This window comes from Leptodactylus fuscus, chromosome 10 (assembly GCF_031893055.1).
Source record: "Leptodactylus fuscus isolate aLepFus1 chromosome 10, aLepFus1.hap2, whole genome shotgun sequence".
In the NCBI taxonomy this organism is placed as follows: Eukaryota; Metazoa; Chordata; class Amphibia; order Anura; family Leptodactylidae; genus Leptodactylus; species Leptodactylus fuscus.
In genome coordinates, this window is record NC_134274.1 from 28,560,137 (window position 1) to 28,581,114 (window position 20,978).

At 40.1% G+C, this 20,978-nt stretch overlaps 1 protein-coding gene across 5 annotated transcripts in view; it reads right to left on the bottom strand.

Annotated features, from left to right (window-relative positions):
- Positions 1-20,978, bottom strand: part of BICC1 (BicC family RNA binding protein 1) — a 143,566-nt gene that overhangs the window by 76,759 nt on the left and 45,829 nt on the right. For all 5 annotated transcript variants that reach the window (XM_075257495.1, XM_075257493.1, XM_075257496.1 and 2 more), the window contains exon 2: positions 7,027-7,073. In XM_075257495.1, coding sequence (XP_075113596.1) covers positions 7,027-7,073 — 47 coding nt within the window. The remainder of the gene's footprint in view (positions 1-7,026; positions 7,074-20,978) is intronic.

The following is a 20,978-nucleotide window of genomic DNA, read 5'->3' on the forward strand; positions in this document are numbered from 1 at the left end:
ACCTGACAAGCAGGTAAATCAATACCATGCAGCAGTACAGCTAGGAAACCAGAAATGCGTGGGCCTATAGCATGGAAGTACAGTATGCTTGACCAAAAAGTGCATTTGTAGCCCAGGGGAGTCTACTGGCAATTTACAATGTCCTCTCAACATCTGTAAATGGAACATTTTTCCTTTACTTCTGTTACAAAGATGAATAAACAGAACATGGAAAATCTGTCACATTCCAAAATCATCAATTCTTGCTCTGGAAATTACACTAATATATTCCAAACTTAGCAATCTTCTTTTAAACATAATATGGTTTAGCCCAGAGAGCGAGCCTGCCATTAAGACCTGAACGCCTGAGGAAACTTAACACCAGAGCCGAAAAATCTGAAACATTTCAACGTCTCGGCGCATGTAATGTACGATATACGCTGAACGTGCAGTCAGGTAACACGACCTTGAACGCGCACCGCGTAGGAATTACATTATAATGAGTACTAGTCAAAGAATAACATCCTGCATAGCGTCTCCATGGACTGGGTCTGTACTGTAGTGATGTAAGAGCCAAGAACTTCATCCCATGATAAAAAAAAATTTTAAAAAAAAATCATAGTAAAATCTGTGATACGCAGTAAAAGTAATAATGAGTGACTAAAGTACTATCCAACAGGGTCGCAATAAAATAAAAAGTTATACAAACATAATAGCGGCCATATAGTAGGGTGATGTCACACTGCATTCTATGTGTCCTGTGGAGATATACATCAGGAGGATTTTATGGTATATCAATGACAGGAAAAAAAATAAAATAAAATTGAAATTTAAAAATAAAAAAAATAAAACAAGGGAAAAAAGTAAAAACACAGGCACAAAAATAAACTATACCTATTGTGATGTACGGGGGATTCAGAAGCTCTGGTTTCTTTCCCAAAAGCAGTCTTTATTGCAGCAGACAAGCTTACAGGTACAGGTAGTGCTGCTCAGCGTGTCAAAACAAACAAATGAAAATAAAGACCTACGCCTGTCCGGTGGCTTACTAAACAAGTTATTCCCTCACTAACCAGGGGGTCAGCCTACTGCTGACCTCCTAACAAATCAGGGTTTGCAAATAAACAAGGGGTGCACATACCCGGCACTTTAACAGCGTCCTTTTGGCAGAGCTTTCTCAGGCTCGTTGACTGTCAGTATTTCAGTCTCTCTCCCCTCTCTCTCACTAAACAGCACACCTGTGCTACTTACAGAGCTCTGCCGGTCTGTTTCCAAGCCTGGAATGGATTGCCCTGCAGGACTGTCCGAACTTTACTCCAGTCCGGGACCTACAAGCTAAACACCTATGCATACTGCAACAGTCTTGGGGGGAAAAACAGCAGTTCTCCCACACTATACCCCTCTCCATTTCACACTATATACTCAACAGTATACTTTTTTTTTTTTGACTAGATATCTCTGTAAGTAAAACAGAAGTCTGCTTCTTCAAAGCGACAACCGGAAATGTAGCCATATTGGTGGAGACTTTGGTTGGCTCCTCTAAATTTATCAGATACCACAACCCTTTACTTCTATGTACATTTTAAGGTTACCGAAGGTTGCTGTGAAGTGGCGCTTTACTTCAATTTGTAATGATAGCCACATACACACACACAAATGTCCATCTTGCTACCTCCATCTCTCTCATCCTAAGTCACCAAGTCTAACAATCAGGGTATGTGTAGCCGGTGAAGGCTGGATAAGTTTCTAGCTGCGTTCCGTTACTCGCTGCAGCAGGGGTCTAAGCAAAACACACATTACCAAATTATATACCCCGAATAACCTGCTGATCACCTGTTTTTTTCAGAAAATTACTAGTGAAACACATTACTATATCCCTAGTAAGATGGTATCTGCAAACACGTTCCGACCGCATACCTTCCCGCTTCTACTGTATTTGCTTACATTTGTCTTAAAATAAGCATGAACCAGAGTATACTCAGCGCACTTACCCATGAAATAGAAACACAATGTGGAACCTTCAATGGTACATGTGAAATAATCACCACTTCAGCATATGGAACAGCTCGGGATATTAATGTGTATAAAGTCACTTATGGCTTTTAAATGGTTTGTGTACATTTGCAGCCAGATGTCTGGACCAACAGGAAGCCAAAATCACAAATCATACAGTGTGTGACATAACAGACTATCCAATGTGAAGGGAACATTTCACAAACTATTCTCTCTTTACTATTTCTCAATGTTTTGCATTATATCAGAGGTTTCGGTCAAGTGACTTATAATGAGCCTCAGCACAGTCACCATTAGGGGCTACTCCAACACCCCAATGTCCTCTTATGTACAGCATCTAATAGTTGTGGGTCTCAGAGTGGGGTCCCCCAATGAATAATGGGGTTTTCAAATCTAAGGAGTGGGACCATTGGAGAGGATGTAATATAATAGAAGAATCATTACTTATAAGTTTATTCCACCAGTGTTCCAGTGCTGCCACTCTGGCTCCTTTACAGCCTTCTCTGTCTAGTCAGTTGCAGCAGTGACACAGCCCTATACCGACATTATGTGACCACTGCAGCCATAGGTGTATACAGCTACATTACCACCGCAGCCATAGGTGTATACAGCTACATCACCACCGCAGCCATAGGTGTATACAGCTACATTACCACCGCAGCCATAGGTGTATACAGCTACATCACCACCGCAGCCATAGGTGTATACAGCTACATCACCACCGCAGCCATAGGTGTATACAGCTACATCACCACCGCAGCCATAGGTGTATACAACTACATCACCACCGCAGCCATAGGTGTATATAGCTACGTTACCACCGCAACCTTTTTTTTTTGTTAGGATTAAGTGCACCCAAATACTTTTAGTAGTGTTTTGAGCATTTTCTGGGCAGAGTCTAGATTTGTTTGCATAGATAGCTTTCTGCTCTCTTGTGCTACAACTACCATGATGCATTGCTTTTTCACTCAGATCTCCCCTCTCACAGCCCACCCTTTTTCTCTAGATAGACTCCAGACTACTAGCCCTACCTAACTCAGTCACACCTATCATCCTGTCCTGGACATCACTTTCTTCTATGGTGCTGGCTTCTTCTCTTGACTTCTGTCGGCGCCTGCGCTATAGAGCTGGAGTGCCACACTCTGGCTCTATTGTGCAGGCGGAAGTGAAGGAAGTGACGTTTCGTGCCCAGAAGATCCGGACGTGAAGACAGAAGTATTGGTGACATTCCATTTCCAGAAACGGAACATCACTAGAAAATCAGAAAGTGTGCCTGTGGGGGAAGGGGGGTGTCACATGACCATCCCAGTAATCTGGGCAAATACATTTTCTTTTTTTCTCATAAAGTTAGTTAGTTAGGAGATAGGTGGAGGAGAGTGTTTAGTTCAGTGTTAAATCATTCTATCCCAGACAACCCCTTTAAAGGGATTTTCTCATCTTACTGTTTCAGCAGTCTGTCTGTTGTCTCTTCTCACTTCCTGTATTTGTCCCCCAACCCCTCCCCCCTCTTGCTGAACAGGCCTGAGAAGTATCACAGTATTTATGCAGATGCTTGTAGAGAAAGGACTCCATGTTATCCATGTGTTTACATAGCGAGATAACAGACTGGGCTTTATCAGTAAACTACAATTAGCTGCACTGATTGTCCTGCTGGCAGAGCAGTGAGTGACATCACTTGTCCTGTCTCATAGGTTTGTGGTTATGGTAACGCTGTGTCAACAATGGGAGTAATAAGTTCAAATAGCAGGAAAACAAAGCAGCATTTCTAAAGCAATATATTTAGGAAAAATCTTCAATTTACAAAAGCTACCAGTATAGATTGGATCTTTGAGAAGGGACAACCCCTTTAAAGGGAACAGGAGTTGTGTAGTATATTGACACCTCCAAAACCTGGCCAGAAAAGCAAAGGGAGAAGCAGGCCTATGGCAGGGATTAGCAACCTTAAGCACTCCAGCTGTTGGGAAAATACAATATCCAGCATGCTAAATTCACCTTTGAGTATTCTATGAAGAGCAGAGAAAGAAAGCATGCAAAGACATATCAGTCCACAACAGTTGATGTGATGAGGGCAGCCGACCCATGGGTTATGGAGAGTCGGGGAAACATCCTAGCACAATATTGGAAAGGTCTCATGCACACTGCTAGCACACTGACCCATTCATTTCTATGGCCCCATGCACTTAATTGTGTATTTTCATGGTTTTATTTACGGGTCTGTGAGCCCAGGGAAAAATTCAGGACTGGTTCTATTCCTGTCCAATTTGGAGCCTGTGTGCACCGACATTAGTGAATGGGGTGGCAGAGTCATGATTGGTCGTGTGCGTGTCGCCAAAAGCAAAGGGCTTTATTTTGACTGTCAGAGGCAAAATAATGTGCCCTGCGCAGCATCATGAAAGCTCTGGCACAATGAAGAGCAGGCAAAGAAGATTTTAGGACATTGCTGTGCAATACCCCTGGCAGGAAATAAAAGGAGAACAAGTGACAATAGAAGAACACACAGGGTTCCCGAGTTATTGGCATACAAAGACTCGGGCACATACTGTCTGATATGTTGTTACTCACATAAGACTGTAATGGTATCAAACACTGATAATGCTCAGGAGAAACTAGGTACCTATATGGAGTTCCCCTTTAAATAAAAAGTGGATAAGAATTCTTCCTGAGTATCTGACAAGTATCTGATGTATCCCTGCACGGTGGGGATAGCTGCCCCAGTCACCACTCTACTCTTGTACAACAAGCTCGTACATTTGGAGTATATCACCATGAAACATTGTTCTGCTATAAGCTGTTTATACAGCGGCGCTGACTGTAATTCATCCTCTCCACGAATCTGACAAATGACGAAAAAAAGGGCAATAACACTAGAAAGATTAGCCTAGAATAATAGGGAAACGTGCAGAAAATCTCTGTCTTTCTTCACACGTGGATGCGTGGAGTATTTTATTAACATTTCTCGCTCTTGTTTTGTGCCGGTCACTATAGAGACCAGGACTACATAGGTTTGATACAGTGCAGGTCTAGAGTATAGGCAATTGTGTTAAATCACACATTGTAGCCAGATAAAACTACCACCACTCTGGTAGCCCCAATAAATGTGGTACATGGGGATCTTCTTTTACGGTTCTGTTCACATACACTGGTTATATCCGCTGTTATAAGAGCTGAACGACAAAGCTCAGAGGGCCCGAAATCCGAATACAACAGATACAAACGGCAACCGATAGATCACGGACCATTATGGGGTCTGTTGTGTTTCAGTAGCTTTGCCCAGAAGGTTACTAGATACTACTATATATATCTCACAAAACCTGAGGTGAAGGACCCTCACTAAATCGCCAATGCTTAGAGGGATTCTATCAATAGAACCCCCTTTTCTACAAAGACCATGTTGGACTTTAGAAAGGCTGTTCTTCTCCTACCTTTATAATCCTGACCACGCTGCCATTTCTTTTTTCTTCCGTATGCAAATGAGTCTTCAGAAAGCACCGGGGACGTCGCCTGTGCTGTCCGAAGATTCTCCAGCGAGGCCTCTGGCGTCTTCTTCTGACCACCGCTTTGCTGCATCATCAGCTGGCACAGCTGACTACGCATGTCAGTTCGGTCATTTTCCTGTGGCCAAACAGACGCTTGTGTTAGAGGCCACAGGATGGCGGCTGAAAAGACATGCGCAGTCGGCTCTGCCGGCTGAGGTTGGGTTGAAGAGGCAGTCGGGAGAAGATGGGAGAGGCGTAGCTTGAGAGACTTCGGACATTACAGGGAACCCCCCCTGTGCTTCTTGAAGACTCATTTACAAACTGAAGATTATTAATTATTATTAATATAATAATAATAAATAAGAAGAATATCTTTATAAAGGCTATTCTGACGTGGTCTTCGTAGAAAAAGGGATTCTAATGATAGTATTCTAGTACTTTGTAGTAAAAGCCTCTGCTAAATAGGGCCTATGCACTCTTTTTTAACATATTAAGAGTAAAACTAGAATTTCCTGAAATATTCAATTCTGCAAGTTTTTTTTTTTTTGCTGCCCCATTTTCCCGTTACAACCCATTAAAGGGGTTATCCAGATACTAAGATTGATGTCCTATCACGAGATCAATATTAGATCTATGGGGGCCCCAACACCTGAGACTCTTACAGATCACCGGTACCGAAGCAGCACATTAGAGCCACGTTGCAGCGGGTGTAGGTTCTGCAGCACTGTCCTATAGACTAAAAGAAGGCAGCACTGCAGTACCTACACTGGACGCTATGGTACCGGTGATCTGCAGGGATCACAAGTGGGTGTTGGACCCCCACAGATCTAATATTGATCAATCTTAGAAACTGTATAACCCCTTTAACACTACCAAATTTAAAGTAAAAAAAAATATATATATATTAATTATTATTATTATTATTACAAAAACAATGTTATTAATCCTGTAATGTTACTAAACATACTCAGAAACCATAGATTGTGCATTTCCCACTATAGGCATGTTGTAATGTTTCTATTTAGTATCCGACTGCATTCACAGGATGAAGTCTACTTAGTAAATGATCTCCTTTCAAGGCCACCTAGTGGGAGAGTCTAGCATTACAACCATGCACATGAATTAGAAACATCTGCACATATTGTACAAAGCTTATGAATCATCTCACAATAAGTACAGCTAAAAAGAAGAAAAAAAATAGCAAAGTGATGAATGTTTATAGCCAGGCATTATTCTTGGTGGGACACAGAGCCGCTTAAAAAAATAGACTGAGGTCATTTGGCTTGTTAAGTAGGAGTCTGGGATGCTCCGTTTAGGAAGCCGATGTTATCGGAGTAAAACATGAAAATAATACATCCTATGTCTGGCACCCATGTTAATCAAGGAGAGGTTTCAGGAACGCACAGCGAGAGATTGGAAGTCAAATGGTCATGAATTTTCAACAACAGCACTTTACTGCAATAAAAACACGGTAGCCAAACACCAGTACAAACGCAGGCACGGACTCAAAGGAAAGTCAGGAGGAAGCAACATCTGCAATAAGTGTATTAAAAGGGTTCACCTTCTGAAAGAAGTCTTCGCCGCTTTTGCCTTTTCCTTCGGCCGCTGCTGTAAAAGAAGAAAATAGTCATGTAAGTAGAATATACAAGTCAGGGACGAAGTAAGTTATTAGCAGCGTATACAAGACAAGAAGGTACAGAGTAAGCCCTGACATCTTATAGGGTCCACTGGCCAGAGTGCAGCTTGGACACATTATGGAAATGCATAGCATAAAGTTATGATAGATAGATAGATAGATAGATAGATAGATAGATAGATAGATAGATAGATAGATATGTACCTAGGCCAAATATAACAGAGTACATACTAGGGGCAGCATGGAGGCTCAGGGGTTAGCTCTGGGGTCAAAGCGAAACATCTGCATGGAGTTTGTATGGACTCCCTTTGTTTGTCTGGGTTTCCTCTGGTTACTCAGAATTCCTCAAATATGCAAAATATATAGTGATAGGTAAACTGGCTCCCTGTGAAACCCTTGTGGGTGTTGGATGAGCGCCTGTATGGCGGCCACTAACTCCACTACTCCATGACACCAAAGGACATTAATAAGGATTGTCACTTTACTTCCATGTCCTGCACTGAATGTAAAGCTAGTGGCGGTGTATACAACCATATGGATTCAAGAACCAAGAACCACTAATGTTACCATCCTTTTATGATCTCACTGACTTGGCCAACCTAACAGTCCACATTTTATACAAAGTCCCAAAAAAAACCGCCATTCCATCACATGCATTTGAATGTTTCACTGTTGTATTTCCTAAAATTGTGACGGTACCCATCAGAAATATCAGTAATATTTATTGTCAATTAAAATTAAGTAAATAAAAGAGAAATCCAAAGTCGTTTAATATTTGTTGTGACCCTTGCCCTTTACGTTCCATTAATCCTTCTCAGGACACTTACAGTTTTTGATGGAACTCTGCAGGAAGGTTGTCCCAAACTAAGCACAGTATGTAGATTGTGAGCCCCATATAGGGATCACAATGTACTTTTTTTATCCTATCAGTATGTCTTTGTAGAATGGGAGGAAATCCACACAAACACAGGGAGAACATACAAACTCCTTGCAGATGTTGTTCCTGGCGGGATTCGAACCCAGGACTTAAGCGCTGCAAGGCTGCAGTGCTAACCACTGAGTCACAGTGTTGCCCCGACTTGAAGATTTTTAGATCAGGGTCGTGTGGGGGCTGTATCATCATTTCCAAGACTTCCTTCAAAGGGCAAAGTTCGCATCAAATATTGATGGGATTTCATTTATTCTTTTCTTCATTCACTTAATTTTGTTAATTAAGAAACAGTAAGCATCCTATTAGCGAGGCTCACACTACTATTAATGTCCATTACTGTCATCTGTCACAGGAGGACAGCAACGGACATTAAATTAAATGACAGATGCGGCAGTGACTCCATCCTTTGGGTGTGACTGGATTAACCCAATGTACAAAATATGATGGAAGCTTTCTTGATGAATCTCCTACAGACTATATAAAATAGTAAAAAAGTGATGCAAAGTTGTGTCAGCTAGATTTGTCCATGTTCCTATTAACACAAAAGAAAAACAAAACAAAACAAAACGTAAGTATATTAGAAGAAATTAAGCAAAAAAAAAAGTTAAAAAAAAAATACTCAATATAAAAACCAAACTCATTGCTGGGCAGGTAAGCAAAAAAAATAAACCATACCAGCCTTTAGATTTCTTTGGTACCATACACACATTCCTCAGCCACTTGGCCAGTAATAAGCCCTTTCTTGTGAAAATGTATTCAGCTTTATTAGAATTTTCATCCAAATCTTCCCTCAATAGTCTGCCATATACGCTCTCAGTTTTCTACATTGCAAGAACTATTGAATTACTGACGTGAGCGCCAATGAAAATATCTCCCGGGTTTAACAGGTGTTAACCATTAACGTCTGGGATACTCAGGTTGACTATCGATGCATTTACCAATAGTGCTTCACTGTTATAAGGGCGTTCCTGACAGTTTAATTGGGAACGCCCTCCTGACAGTCTGTCCGCAGCGCTGTACTGTGAGGGGACATTCCTTACCACCCAGACATGACGCTCGTTCATAGACGAGTACTGAAGATCTGAATGCTATTGTAGGTCCAATTTTGGCCATTCAGGACACGTCCACTGCAGATTTGATACAGCAAAGTTGCCCACAGCAAGAAACTGTTGAAATCGGATGGCTTTCAGATACGATTCCTCGGCTGCTGGCCCCGCTTTCAGATTGGAAAATGTGGCTGAATAGGCAGCAATAATTAAGATCGATAAAAAAAAAAAAAAACCTGCAGCACAAAGTATCTTATTCTGCAAGTTTTTAACTATTACTTCACTGCTACTATACATCAAAGGTTAGCCATCAGTGATTTTGCAAATTCGCCCCATGTATCCCTGACCTTAAACATACACATCAAAAAAGGTTCCATACATCTGCAGAAGATTACACCTTGGAGGCAAATCAGACTCTGCATGTTCTCATTGTAACATTACTTATACAGTCCTCTAAGTCCATGGTACACCGCCAAACCGTGATGATCTAGTACATTTCATGTAACACACTGGTCAGTAGCTGGAATAAGACATTTTCTGTTCACATAGTTTAGCATGTTAATGGTTAGCAGTCCAGGTTACTCATTGATGGTGGACAAGTTTCTGGGGGACCGTAAGCGATTAGATCACCCATTAACTTCAGGCTCTGTAAGTAATGAAAGCTGACTAAGTATGTAACATTTTTTACATAGTTTAACCTCTTAGCTCCATGTGGAGGCTTCAACCAAGTTCATTTACATATGCTGGAATCATTGGCATGAACAATTAAAATTGTGGAAAGTTAAATCTTTATGTCACATATATAAGGACGGGCAGAATACAAGAAAGAAGGTAACAAAGAGCAGCAACCAAAATTAGATCTATATCCCAGTCTCCAGTAATATTACCGACTATAAAAACCAAAATACAGAAAACATATGCAGTTTAGGATCTCAAATACCTAGTCTGAAGTCCTAGGACCAGTCACATCCAAATGTAAGGTACCATCATTGTCTGAATACGTAATCTTAGAGACTGTTCACAATGTCCCTTTACATCAAACATATCCAAAAAGTTCCCATGCCCCAGAAGGGAGCAAAAGGGGAATGATGAGAAGGGGACCTGAAAGAACCAAGGTCAACTACATGAGCACTGGGTTGACCACTATTCAAGGTGTATGGGCATGCTCAGGATAGAAGAAGAGATTTAAGAACCCATGAACCAAGTGCACCAAATCTGAGTATCAGGTCCTGCCTCATTGTCAGTCTTTTGTGGTTTGCCTTATCTAAAAGTATATATTGATACGCAATTCATATACTGTTCCAAAGTCCGTGTATCCCAACCATGGACTGATCACAACATGGTGGGTCTCCTCAGCCATCAGCAGGGTTGTGGCGTTGGGAGGCAAAATTGCCATGACTGAAGCCATGGTCAGACAAACTGCAAGTTTCTCAAACGTCTGAAAGTCAGTGACGAATTATATAGTATAAGTAAAATCAATCAATCACTATTGAAACTGGCCCAACCATCGGTGGTACCTTCAGGGTCTGTTTCCATGCTCCAGCAGCCACATGTGCAGGAATCCGTCCAGTTGTGTAAACCGATCACAAAATTATACAGTACCACATCTGCCTGCCAGAACAGATTCTTACAAAAATAAAAAATAAAAATCTTTTTGCTTACTATTCCTTACTAGAGCTCCTCAACCAAATAAAAGGTCATATACCTACAGGTTCTGTAATAATGGTTAGATATCTGTATATGATCTCAAAATGTTGCCCACCACCAAAATCCAATGTACATAACAGATGCATTAAGTTTGAAGCTGGGTATACAGGTCTTAGCTGTTCAGCCTGTTGTTCTGATCCTAATAGAATGTCCTTCGTCATCATCAGCTGTTCTAATGATGGCTTTTTAAAAAAAGAAAAAAAACATTTAGTCCTTCTACCTTGTTTACTTTTCAAAAGTGAAGATAAGGTCTCCAAGAGAGAACTTTCTCCGTTTTGGGGGAGGGGGGGCAGAAAAAAAAAAAAAAAAAATATCCAAATCATAATGTTGCTTTTAAGTGGTTTTAAACATTCCGATCAATGATGACAAATACTGATAGAATGTTCTCATTTTGCATCAGTCTATTACTTTTTCTGGTCCGACTTGTGATGGACCAAAACAACAGACTAAATAGTCACACTGTGAACCTAGCACAAAAAAAAAAAAAAAAAAAAAATGGATAAGAGGGGTTTTCAACTTTGACAGTTTCTTTCATTGGCTAAAATTTCTCATCTGTAGTAAAAAGTGAAGGGAAGGTGGAAGAGCCAATTGGTAGGAGTATAAGGGTAAAAAGGTGACTGGGAAATTTAAGGTTGCAATTTTTTTTTTATTTTTTTTCGAAAGGTGGCTCCATGTTAAAATAATCGATTTAACACTAAACCATCTCTTCTCTGGCTGTAAGAGGTCAAGAAAACAGATCCAATCTAACGCAAACCCAAAAACAAGCTCCAATTTCACTTGAGGCTTTGATAATTGAAAACCAATAAAGCCTAATAAGACCAGATGCCATCTCCCCATTAATGACTAATGTTATACATAGGGAACACGTTCCAGCGGCTGCAACGCCAACAATAACACGCTCCGCTTTCAGTTAAATTCACACAATTTACAATGATGTACTGGATTACAGAAGACATAAATTTCACATTAACCTTCACACACACCTTCGTATCCACTTGACCCCAAATCAAGAGTTGCTTTCCATAAAGGTTATCCAGACATAGGTCATTCACTGAACAAATATACAGCCGGCTCAAGTACGAGCATCATTATGACAGAAGCATGAACCCCGCAGACAATACGCCTGTGTCAGTCTACCGGACCCTCCTACCAAGGCTCGAGACCCAATTAGTGTTCTAGGAAAGTATGCAGGAAGTTCCACAGCTGCGGTGCAGATCTGTAAAAAACCAACATTGGAATCCCCTTCCTTACCACTAATACAATGCAAAGCCCTTCCAAAAGAAACAGCGAGTATGGTGTTTATTATACTGAAGACAGACATTAAAGTAATCGTATTATACCGAGTGTAACCCCTCCAGATATGCCAACGTCCACAGTCTCCTGTGCATAACCTTTGCATTCTGGACTCAATAATTGGCAAATTAATGAAAGGAAACAAAATATTTTTCTTCTTACTGACAATCTAATTACAGGTTTCGCTTGCTAAAGGAATCAACACTGTCTCAGGGCTGTGGAGTTCAATATCTTCTGTTACCAACAAAGTCAGTCACCCGTAAGAGAGGGGGTTAGAACTGCCAGACAAAAAAACTTCTGCCTGACATGAGAGGTTTGGAACAACCCATCTTTCCTTGGCAAAGAGAGAACACTTCAACCACCACCTCATGAAGAAAAAGAAACAATGGGGTCATGTCTGAATGAGCCAGGGCCCGCCATTACAAAAACTGTTGATACCAAGAGAACATTGTCACACCTTTGGAGCAGCTACCACTAGGTGCTCCATGGAATCATAAAGATTATAATTTACAAGGTTTGTTTGTTTTTTCTCCCTTTTTATTTTACAAACTGTTTTGCTCATTTTGTCACTTTTTTTTTATTGAGCACAAAACCATTTAGTGGTCTTCATATGCTCAACAAACCCATTGTTTAAAGTGTTTTTGCAATCTGTTAGAGACACCTGCATATACAAGTTGGATTCCTACCCATTAAAATCAGTAGGTGGTGGCAGTGTGTACCTGGGGTGCATGGACTGTGTGCTGTGGTGTGACTTAACCTTCACTTACACTTCAAATTGAGCTTAAAGTACAAGATTGAGTGAGTGTAGTGCATTAACCTCAGATATGTTCCCATATCACATACAAGGACAGTCTGTACGTGACAATACTGTCTATAAGCAGAGCTGTTGAGTCAGACTTGTGACGTTTGGACAAATTTGGTGAGTTGTAAAAAAGTAATTTTGGCTTCAAAATAAAATGAAATATTTTTAATTATATTAACAAGTTAATATTGTATAATTACATAGTTTGTTACGTATTTACTGTCATAGGAATGCAAATCACTAACGTTTTAATGACTTAGAGGAGACTTACTGCTTCTGACTGTCCATGACTTTCAACCTTTTACAGAGAGCAGGAGTCAGAGTCGGACTGTAGTAAACTAGAGGAGTTGGAGGTTTGGCTCAGACTTCACAGCCCTGTCTATAAATATTGGTTTTATGGCTCCTGCTTTATCCTAATCATAAGACAACAAGAAGGATTTCACTAAGAAGTCTTATTTTACCATGATCGTGGAAGGACATGTAGTCAAAAATCAATGTACTAGCAAATCAAGACAGTACACAATTGTGCAATCCTAACAAACACCACATCTCATCTATTAGGAATGCCATAGGAACAAGCCGGATACTTTGAAATGTGCAGAAACACACACAAACTTGGTCCAGTATGGCATGTCTGACATATCTAATAACCGCTAAAGAGAGACCGCATTACACAGGCAATATGCACCATATTAGTCTGTACAACCAGTTCTAATAAAAATCCCATACTAGACATTAGCAAATAACCACAGATTCACTAGATTATGGGGATATTGTCTAGGACATGCATAACAGGCAGAAGGATTCATCCATTCTCTTAAAGTGGTTTTACCACCATAGAAAACACAATGGCGTCTTAGTAAGATATGCTATCACCTTCTCTAACCGCCAGGAAGTTCTGTATCCTCAGAATCCAGGAACATTCACCACCTTCATGAACTCCAACTCTTTGCTTGCTTCAATAGTTGCCGCTCCACTGATTCTAGCACAGTCACTTTTTTCTCCATCCACCACCATTGATTACTGTTTCACTACAATTCTGCTTCCTGTTAGGTGGGAGGTCTCAGACGGTCAGTTCTATCCAAGGACCACCCACCTGACAGCTTATTTACCACATCATATACTAAACTAACAGCACTGATATTTTTGTGCACTAAAGAAGAAATATTTCAGCTGTACCAAAGTCATTAGAGTGCTGCTTATTAAATTATGTAAAGTAGGAGTTGGAGGATTTCGTAAAAAGTCCTCAAGTTTTAACCCTGTACAGTATCACAACCACAACAAGGCCCCATTCACAACAGTCACTTTAGGATCATGGAGGGTCACAAAACTCACAAAATTTGTAATAAAAATTTTTAAACATGATAAATCATGAATAGTAAAGTCAGACAAATTGTCTCTTCACCCACAATATACAGCTTATAGTACATCAGAAAGGAGCACATGACTTCTTCGCCCACTGAGTCTGGGCATCTTGATTCCAACTATATGTCCAACTAAAAGACAATGGTGAACAAAGCTACAAAAATGAAAATTAAAAAAAAAAAAAAAAAAAAAAAAAAAAAAAAAAGGCTTCATTCTTTATGCATCTACAAGTTTGGTATCTATCCATCTATTTGCCTGTCTGTCCTGGGGAGCTCCTGGACCCAGCACAGGTGATGGGTGACAGAAGGATACTGTCTGTGGTGAGCTCCATGCTGGAGAACATTTCCCATCCCATGTATGAGACAGTGATAGCACTGGTCAGTAATGTCAATGACCGACTGCTTTATCCCAAGTGTGACAAGGACTGCCATCAGAGATCCTTCCTCCCAACCACGGTCAGGCTGTATAATCAACATCAGGCTAAGTGAAGATCACTCCGCACAGAGAACTAAATGATCCTGAAGTCGTCTTTTCTTTTTAGTTGCTATAACTCCTAGTATCTTTTTCTATCTGCTATGAGCTTGTATGTATTAATTTCTTGTAATATATTACTGTATTATCCATGCAGCTGTAACACTCAATTTCCATATGGTGGGACCATTAAAGGATTATCTTATCTGTCAGTCATGGATCCTGCAAATGCTGTTGCTAGACAATTAATCTTCCCATCTTGTCATGCTGAATCTTCTTTCCCATTAGCAGGAACTGAAATGGTGGGACTATCCATCAGATACTTTTCTTCTAGTAGTCGAAGATGGTTTTCTTTTACATTTGTTTTGTACAGTGTCCACCTAAACGTCACATTCACAAATCCAGGGATGAGGATTTGATGGTGTTGAGCACTCAGATGACGTCCATATTATACGTACAAATGTACCTCTTCATAGATCTACTGAACCCGTTCACCTTGACTATACCCTAAACATGATTAAAGCCTACATTTTTCCTGAAAGAAAGACATGGACAGTTACATCCCTTTGGGATTTTGTATATTTACACCAAGTTCAAGAGTTCAGAATTCCTGGAATGACACACTAGTGAGTCATTACAAGAGATCCCGAACAAAGAGCCTACATTTCTAATCATTTCATTCATTACCGATACGTTACCGACGCACATTGCTGAAACGCATGATATAAAAATATCCAAATCGATCACTTGCTGAAAACGCGTCATAAACATGTGCTAAGTAAGCAGTTTTCATGCTTTTCTTTGAGTGAATGTGGTGTATTCTTTACAAGCAGCATCGGACATCTGGAAGTAGTCAGACCCTGTGATCTAAAGTAATTCACCTTTTCTAACAGATGTCCAAAAGAATCCTGCATTCTGTTACCCAAAGCAGATTTTCTCTCTGGATCGGATACAAAAAGTCTAAAAATAGGGAGTTGTCTTTGCAGAACAACCACTTCCTTGGTGGGCTATCCATAGCATAAGAATACGCAATAATCCAATGGAAATATCTGCTTATACCTGGAGCGTAAATACTCCCAATTATTTTTTATGTCGCGTTATGACTAATTACCAAGTCTGGTTTGGTGTTTCACCACAGAAATGCTGAGCAAGGTCCAAATTCGTCATTTCTTTTTATGTGTGGCCAAAATTGCTTCAAAAATAAGGGTCATATCATGTGTATGTTCCGAATGCACCACCGACTCTACAGCTTTGAATGATTTTGAACTCTAAAAGTTCCAAAATTAAATTTTGGAAATCTTAAAAGTGGAACAAAGGGTTTATATATAAAAAATAAAATAATTCCACGAATAGTACAGAACTAAACATCACTTTTCTATGGAAAATCTTCGACAATGATCTGCATTTGGGGTAGTACACACGTGACCTGGTTAAAGTGTACTCTCCCATCTAGTCTAACATCAGGAGTGGAGAGACACAAACACGTTCTAGTTGGCTTTGGCAACTGTACCTTGTCCAGTGAATACCCACATGGTCAACTTTTTCAACACCACCATGTTCACACACGCAGATTCTAGTGTGCATTCTACATTAGTCTGTAAACAGTGGGAATGGCCCATACGACGTAGACGTTCCAGTATGCCAAATTAAACCCAACAGCAAAGGACCAAAAACAGCAAGTAAGTTCTTCTTCAGTTTCTGTGGCTTATGGCCACACAGAGATCCTAATAGGACCTGTACACAATACTCGCTGGGTGTCACATGGGTGCCTCAACAACTACATCGCCCAGCAGGAATTCACATCACTCTACATCCTATATCAGATTGGTGGGCGGTACACCAAGGCGTTATTTACACATTAAGGGGTTGTGTGAAGTTTTAACAAAAAAAAAAATACCATGCAGTTTCTGGTTTCACAGATTTAATTAACAGTTTTTTGGGGGGTTTTATTAACAATTTTCAGTTTAAGTTTATTTGGTTTCTTAATCTGGAACAACATAGCTACTACAGATGCAGGGTGACACCATGTTAAAGCGGTTTTCTTGGAAAGCACATTGGTGACCTTTCCCAGATGTATGACTGGCACGGGTCTGATCCCTGGGACCTTCATCAATAAACAGAACACGACTCCATGGTACTAAATTCCTTTCCTAGTCAATGGGACTGAGATGTACCTTAAGTACCATACAAGCCACAAACGCCTGATAGAACATGCATTAGCTTAACTCAATATGTATTAGAAATTATGACAAATCCATCAATATAGAGTAAAAGTCTATGAAATGGAAATTCACCAAGAGGCCATAAGGTAATTCACAACATAGCTTTAGATGATTCAGATTTCTTCTTCTTCGTAAAGAACAAGATTCTCAAAAAAGGAAATTAAATCACTGTTTAAGTAATGAGAACAAAAAGCAGACGTGCGCACCATACTGGAAAGAGTCTGGAAAAGTTACCAGCTGAAAAAATATTCTCTTTGGAGAAACTTTGAAAATGAGTCTACGATTTGTGAATTTCAGTGGTAAAGAAAGGTGAAAATATGAGATTATCTATACAAAAAAAAAAAAAAAAAAACCATATACATTTTTCGATTTTCACCCATACCGACAATTCCAAAGCATGACAGAAAATATATAGTAAAGTTTTAGTGCCACAGTTTTACTACCCAATATATGTCAACTGACACAGAAGTACAAGACTGTTTGATATTACAGAATAATCTCATTTATAACCACTAGAAAGAGCTTCTGACCTATTTCCATTAGTTTTTAGGTGATAAGGTAGGATACGAATGCTTAAAATTTCGCTAAGTTCTCTGTGTAGATGGCGGTCCTACGAAGCTGCTCCCATCAATTGTACTTTTATGACTGGCTGCCTATTCACTATAGAAGATAAACTTGTCACCTCATCTACAAAGTTCTCCATAGTGCTTCACCTCCCTCATGTCAGTCTATCGCCAAACTTGTACTCTCCATTTGTCCAAAGACTAATATCCTCTATTTTACCAAAAAGGAACATGCATTAAAAAATCCAATGGATCTGTGTTGAAGAACATTCACTCCTTAGTTGTCACAAGCCTGAAAGAGATCCTTTCACCACCTGCAATTTGAGGTCTTTTCGTCCCTTAACAGGTGCTGTTTCACCAATTTTGGCGCACTTGGAATGTTTTTTGTAGCCGCCATCATTCAGTGCAGTTATTTTCAGTGCCTGACATGATGGCTAGACTAATGTCTATTCCTGTATGACACCACCCACTAGACAAGAGGGTGTGGTTCTCTCCTCCAATAGGGTGGTCTTTGAAAAGATCTCGGAATTGTGCCCCCCTGCCTGCTCCAGTCCAAAACCACCCACTTGACTAGAGAGTATAGTTAGCATAACTCACACCAAAATTAATTAGATTGACTGTCCGGGAGCTAGAGAACAAGTGCTTAGTGCGCCAGAATCAATGGATGGATGCCTAATAAAAGATGAAAAGAGCTGGAGTAGGTTCAAGTGGTAAAAGAACCCCGACCTGTGGGGCTCCGGCCTTAAACAGGATCCATATTCAGGTTCACCAAGGGACACTGCAAAAATCTGCTAAAAATACTCATAACCCAACCAAAAGTTAATGGAAGGGTGAATGAGCCAGAAGACTCCGATGTGAGTTTTTGGCCTGAACATTAAGAAATGAATGAGAATTAAATCTTGCTGGATAACTTTACACTGTAAACATGTCAATCACTTCTGATGTGTTTGTAAGGGAGCTAAAAATCTTTATCTACTGTTTGCCCTGGATAGCAGTTTGCCAGCTCACTTAACACGGTCAGCTTGGACACTGGCATACTTCAGTTTACTTAAAAATTAAATGTAGACAACATCTATGGAAAAATGAAATTCCAGGCTACGGAGCATCTAAAAGATTAACACGTCTTTAAATATATTCCTGGCATCCGTCGTAAGATGGAAAATAAATCAGTTGTTACTCCTACAGTACTTCATGACTCTTGATAAAACGCTAACTCGGTCTCATTTCCGAAAGACAAAATATTGTAGTCTGTACAACTGGCTGAGAATCCAGTAAACCGCGTCTAAATTAGGCTCCATTAAAACAAAAAATACTTTATATTTTCTAAATTAGTCTTCTGATAGATATAGGAACAATTAAACTCGCCTAGTGGTGACATCACCTATTCAGTTTACATTTCAAGTACTGCAATATCTGGGCCTTTAAAGTCTCCTGAACCCTTTAGGACACCAGTGGTCCCCTCTGTAACTGGACATAGCAGCAGGGATTCGCTTCCTTGGTGGTTGTTGCTACTTCTTGGTCCCACTAAGGCCACCAATGTATGGGGGTAGGACACTACCATGGCCAGTGATTGGCTGAGTGATCAATTCTAAGCTGTGAGGGATCAGGAAGTAAAGAGCTGTGGGGAACCCAAAACCCATCTGGTAGCCAATGGCAAGGGATCAGTGAGGCGGTGGAATTTTATTAATTTTTACCGATTCTGCTCACTTCTAGAAGATTCTATACTGCTGCACAACTTTTTTAAAAACAAAAATGAGCAAACATTTCCACAATATAAGAACCCTATTTTCCGTGCAGGAAAATGCATGCACTTAAGGGAATTTTTTTCCCCAATACCCAGCGTATCAATTGAACCCCCCAGATAGAGATTAACGTGACCTGAAACAGAAAGGTCTCCCTTTGTTAACATCGGTACCTCTGATGCCAAGAATATTGGATATTTGTCAATAGTTGTGTGTGGATAAGGAGGTTGTTGCCACAGCTATATCTCAGAAACAGAGGCGGATTCACAAGGGGAAAATAGTTTGGTTCAGATGACTGTAACCTATCTATCTGCGAGGTTGGGCTCTGGTGACAGGCTCCCTTTAAAGTAAAGATAATGGAAATCTCTGTACATTTGGGGGCATGATGGGGACTTTCAATTTTTTTTTTTGCTATAGAGAGTCCACATTTTACTCAATCGCATGTTAAAGCCAAGTTCAGATGCTACAGAAAAAAAAAAAAAAAAAAAAAAAAAGTATACAGTTAGTTTCAAGATCTAATGAAAGAAAGCCGGCTTCACGTTTCCGCAGTAGGAGGTCTATGTTGCTGTCTGAATGAGATCTAAAAAACACCCAGAACTAAATTTATCATCATATTAATGTCTACGGTGTAAATCTCTTTTGATGGTATACTATCCAGACATGTCATTCGGGAAATTGGAAACAGCGGTGAAAAGAAAAATCTACCATCAAATTCTGCAATGCTAAATGTCTTCCTGTCCTGCCTAACCTGTACGTCAAAAGCAGAATTTTTTAGGATTCTTCAAAATATCCCAAGCTTGTTCCCCAAACATCTCTTCGTAGTAGGCGTAGAAAGCAGCTGGATATTTTTATTTCCAATACATAACAAGAGAAATGCATTCGCTTCCCGGACTTTGCTTTATGCAATATGCTTATTAAGAGTTTCCACTGAAGAGATTCATTGTAAGCAGATGAAAACACACGACAGAGAACAGAGGTTTTCTTATAGTAGACACTGACTGATAACATAGTATCCGGCTATACCGCTATATATGGGATATACACTGTCACTGCAAGAACAGCCCAGTCACACTGGAAAGAAGGTCCTCTTCCATGTCAGTGGGGCCCTTGTGCTCTTCAGCATTCCTATAATTTCATAATTAGACAATCCTTTTCCAAAAACATGGGCCATGTCAATAGAAAAGGGGCCTCGAAAATTTACTATAACAAACAATAAAATGGAGTCAATTTTAGCTGATATAGCCAGTGATGTTTCAAGAAGGATTGTATGAATGAGCAGCACAGGATTCCGTTATATATCTGATCCGAGAGAAAAGCCTCTGTCTGCTCTTTGGGGGCAGTTTCACAGCTTTCCCTACCCTTAAACTGACATTCACTCTGGAATCACTGCTCTGTCTTGAAATAGATATGTCACATGACTAGGAATAGGACCCATCCAAAGTTCTTTATTCACATCAGGTCATGTCAATAAGTCCCTTTAAGTCCTGCATTTTACTAGGGCTTCTTCTCAATGACAGGCACACCCTAAATATAGTAGCATATAATCAAGAGAAACAACGCTTGACAGGTGTATGCCACTTCAAAATATGTGTTACATACAATGTTTTGGGTGTTACCCCTTCATCAGGCAAATCTGGACAAGGAACGGCCTAGTGCAAGAGTAGTTCACCAAACTTAGGGGCCAGGACATCCAGGGTTAAGTTTGTTCCTTGATCTCTAATAAAGGTTTTCATAT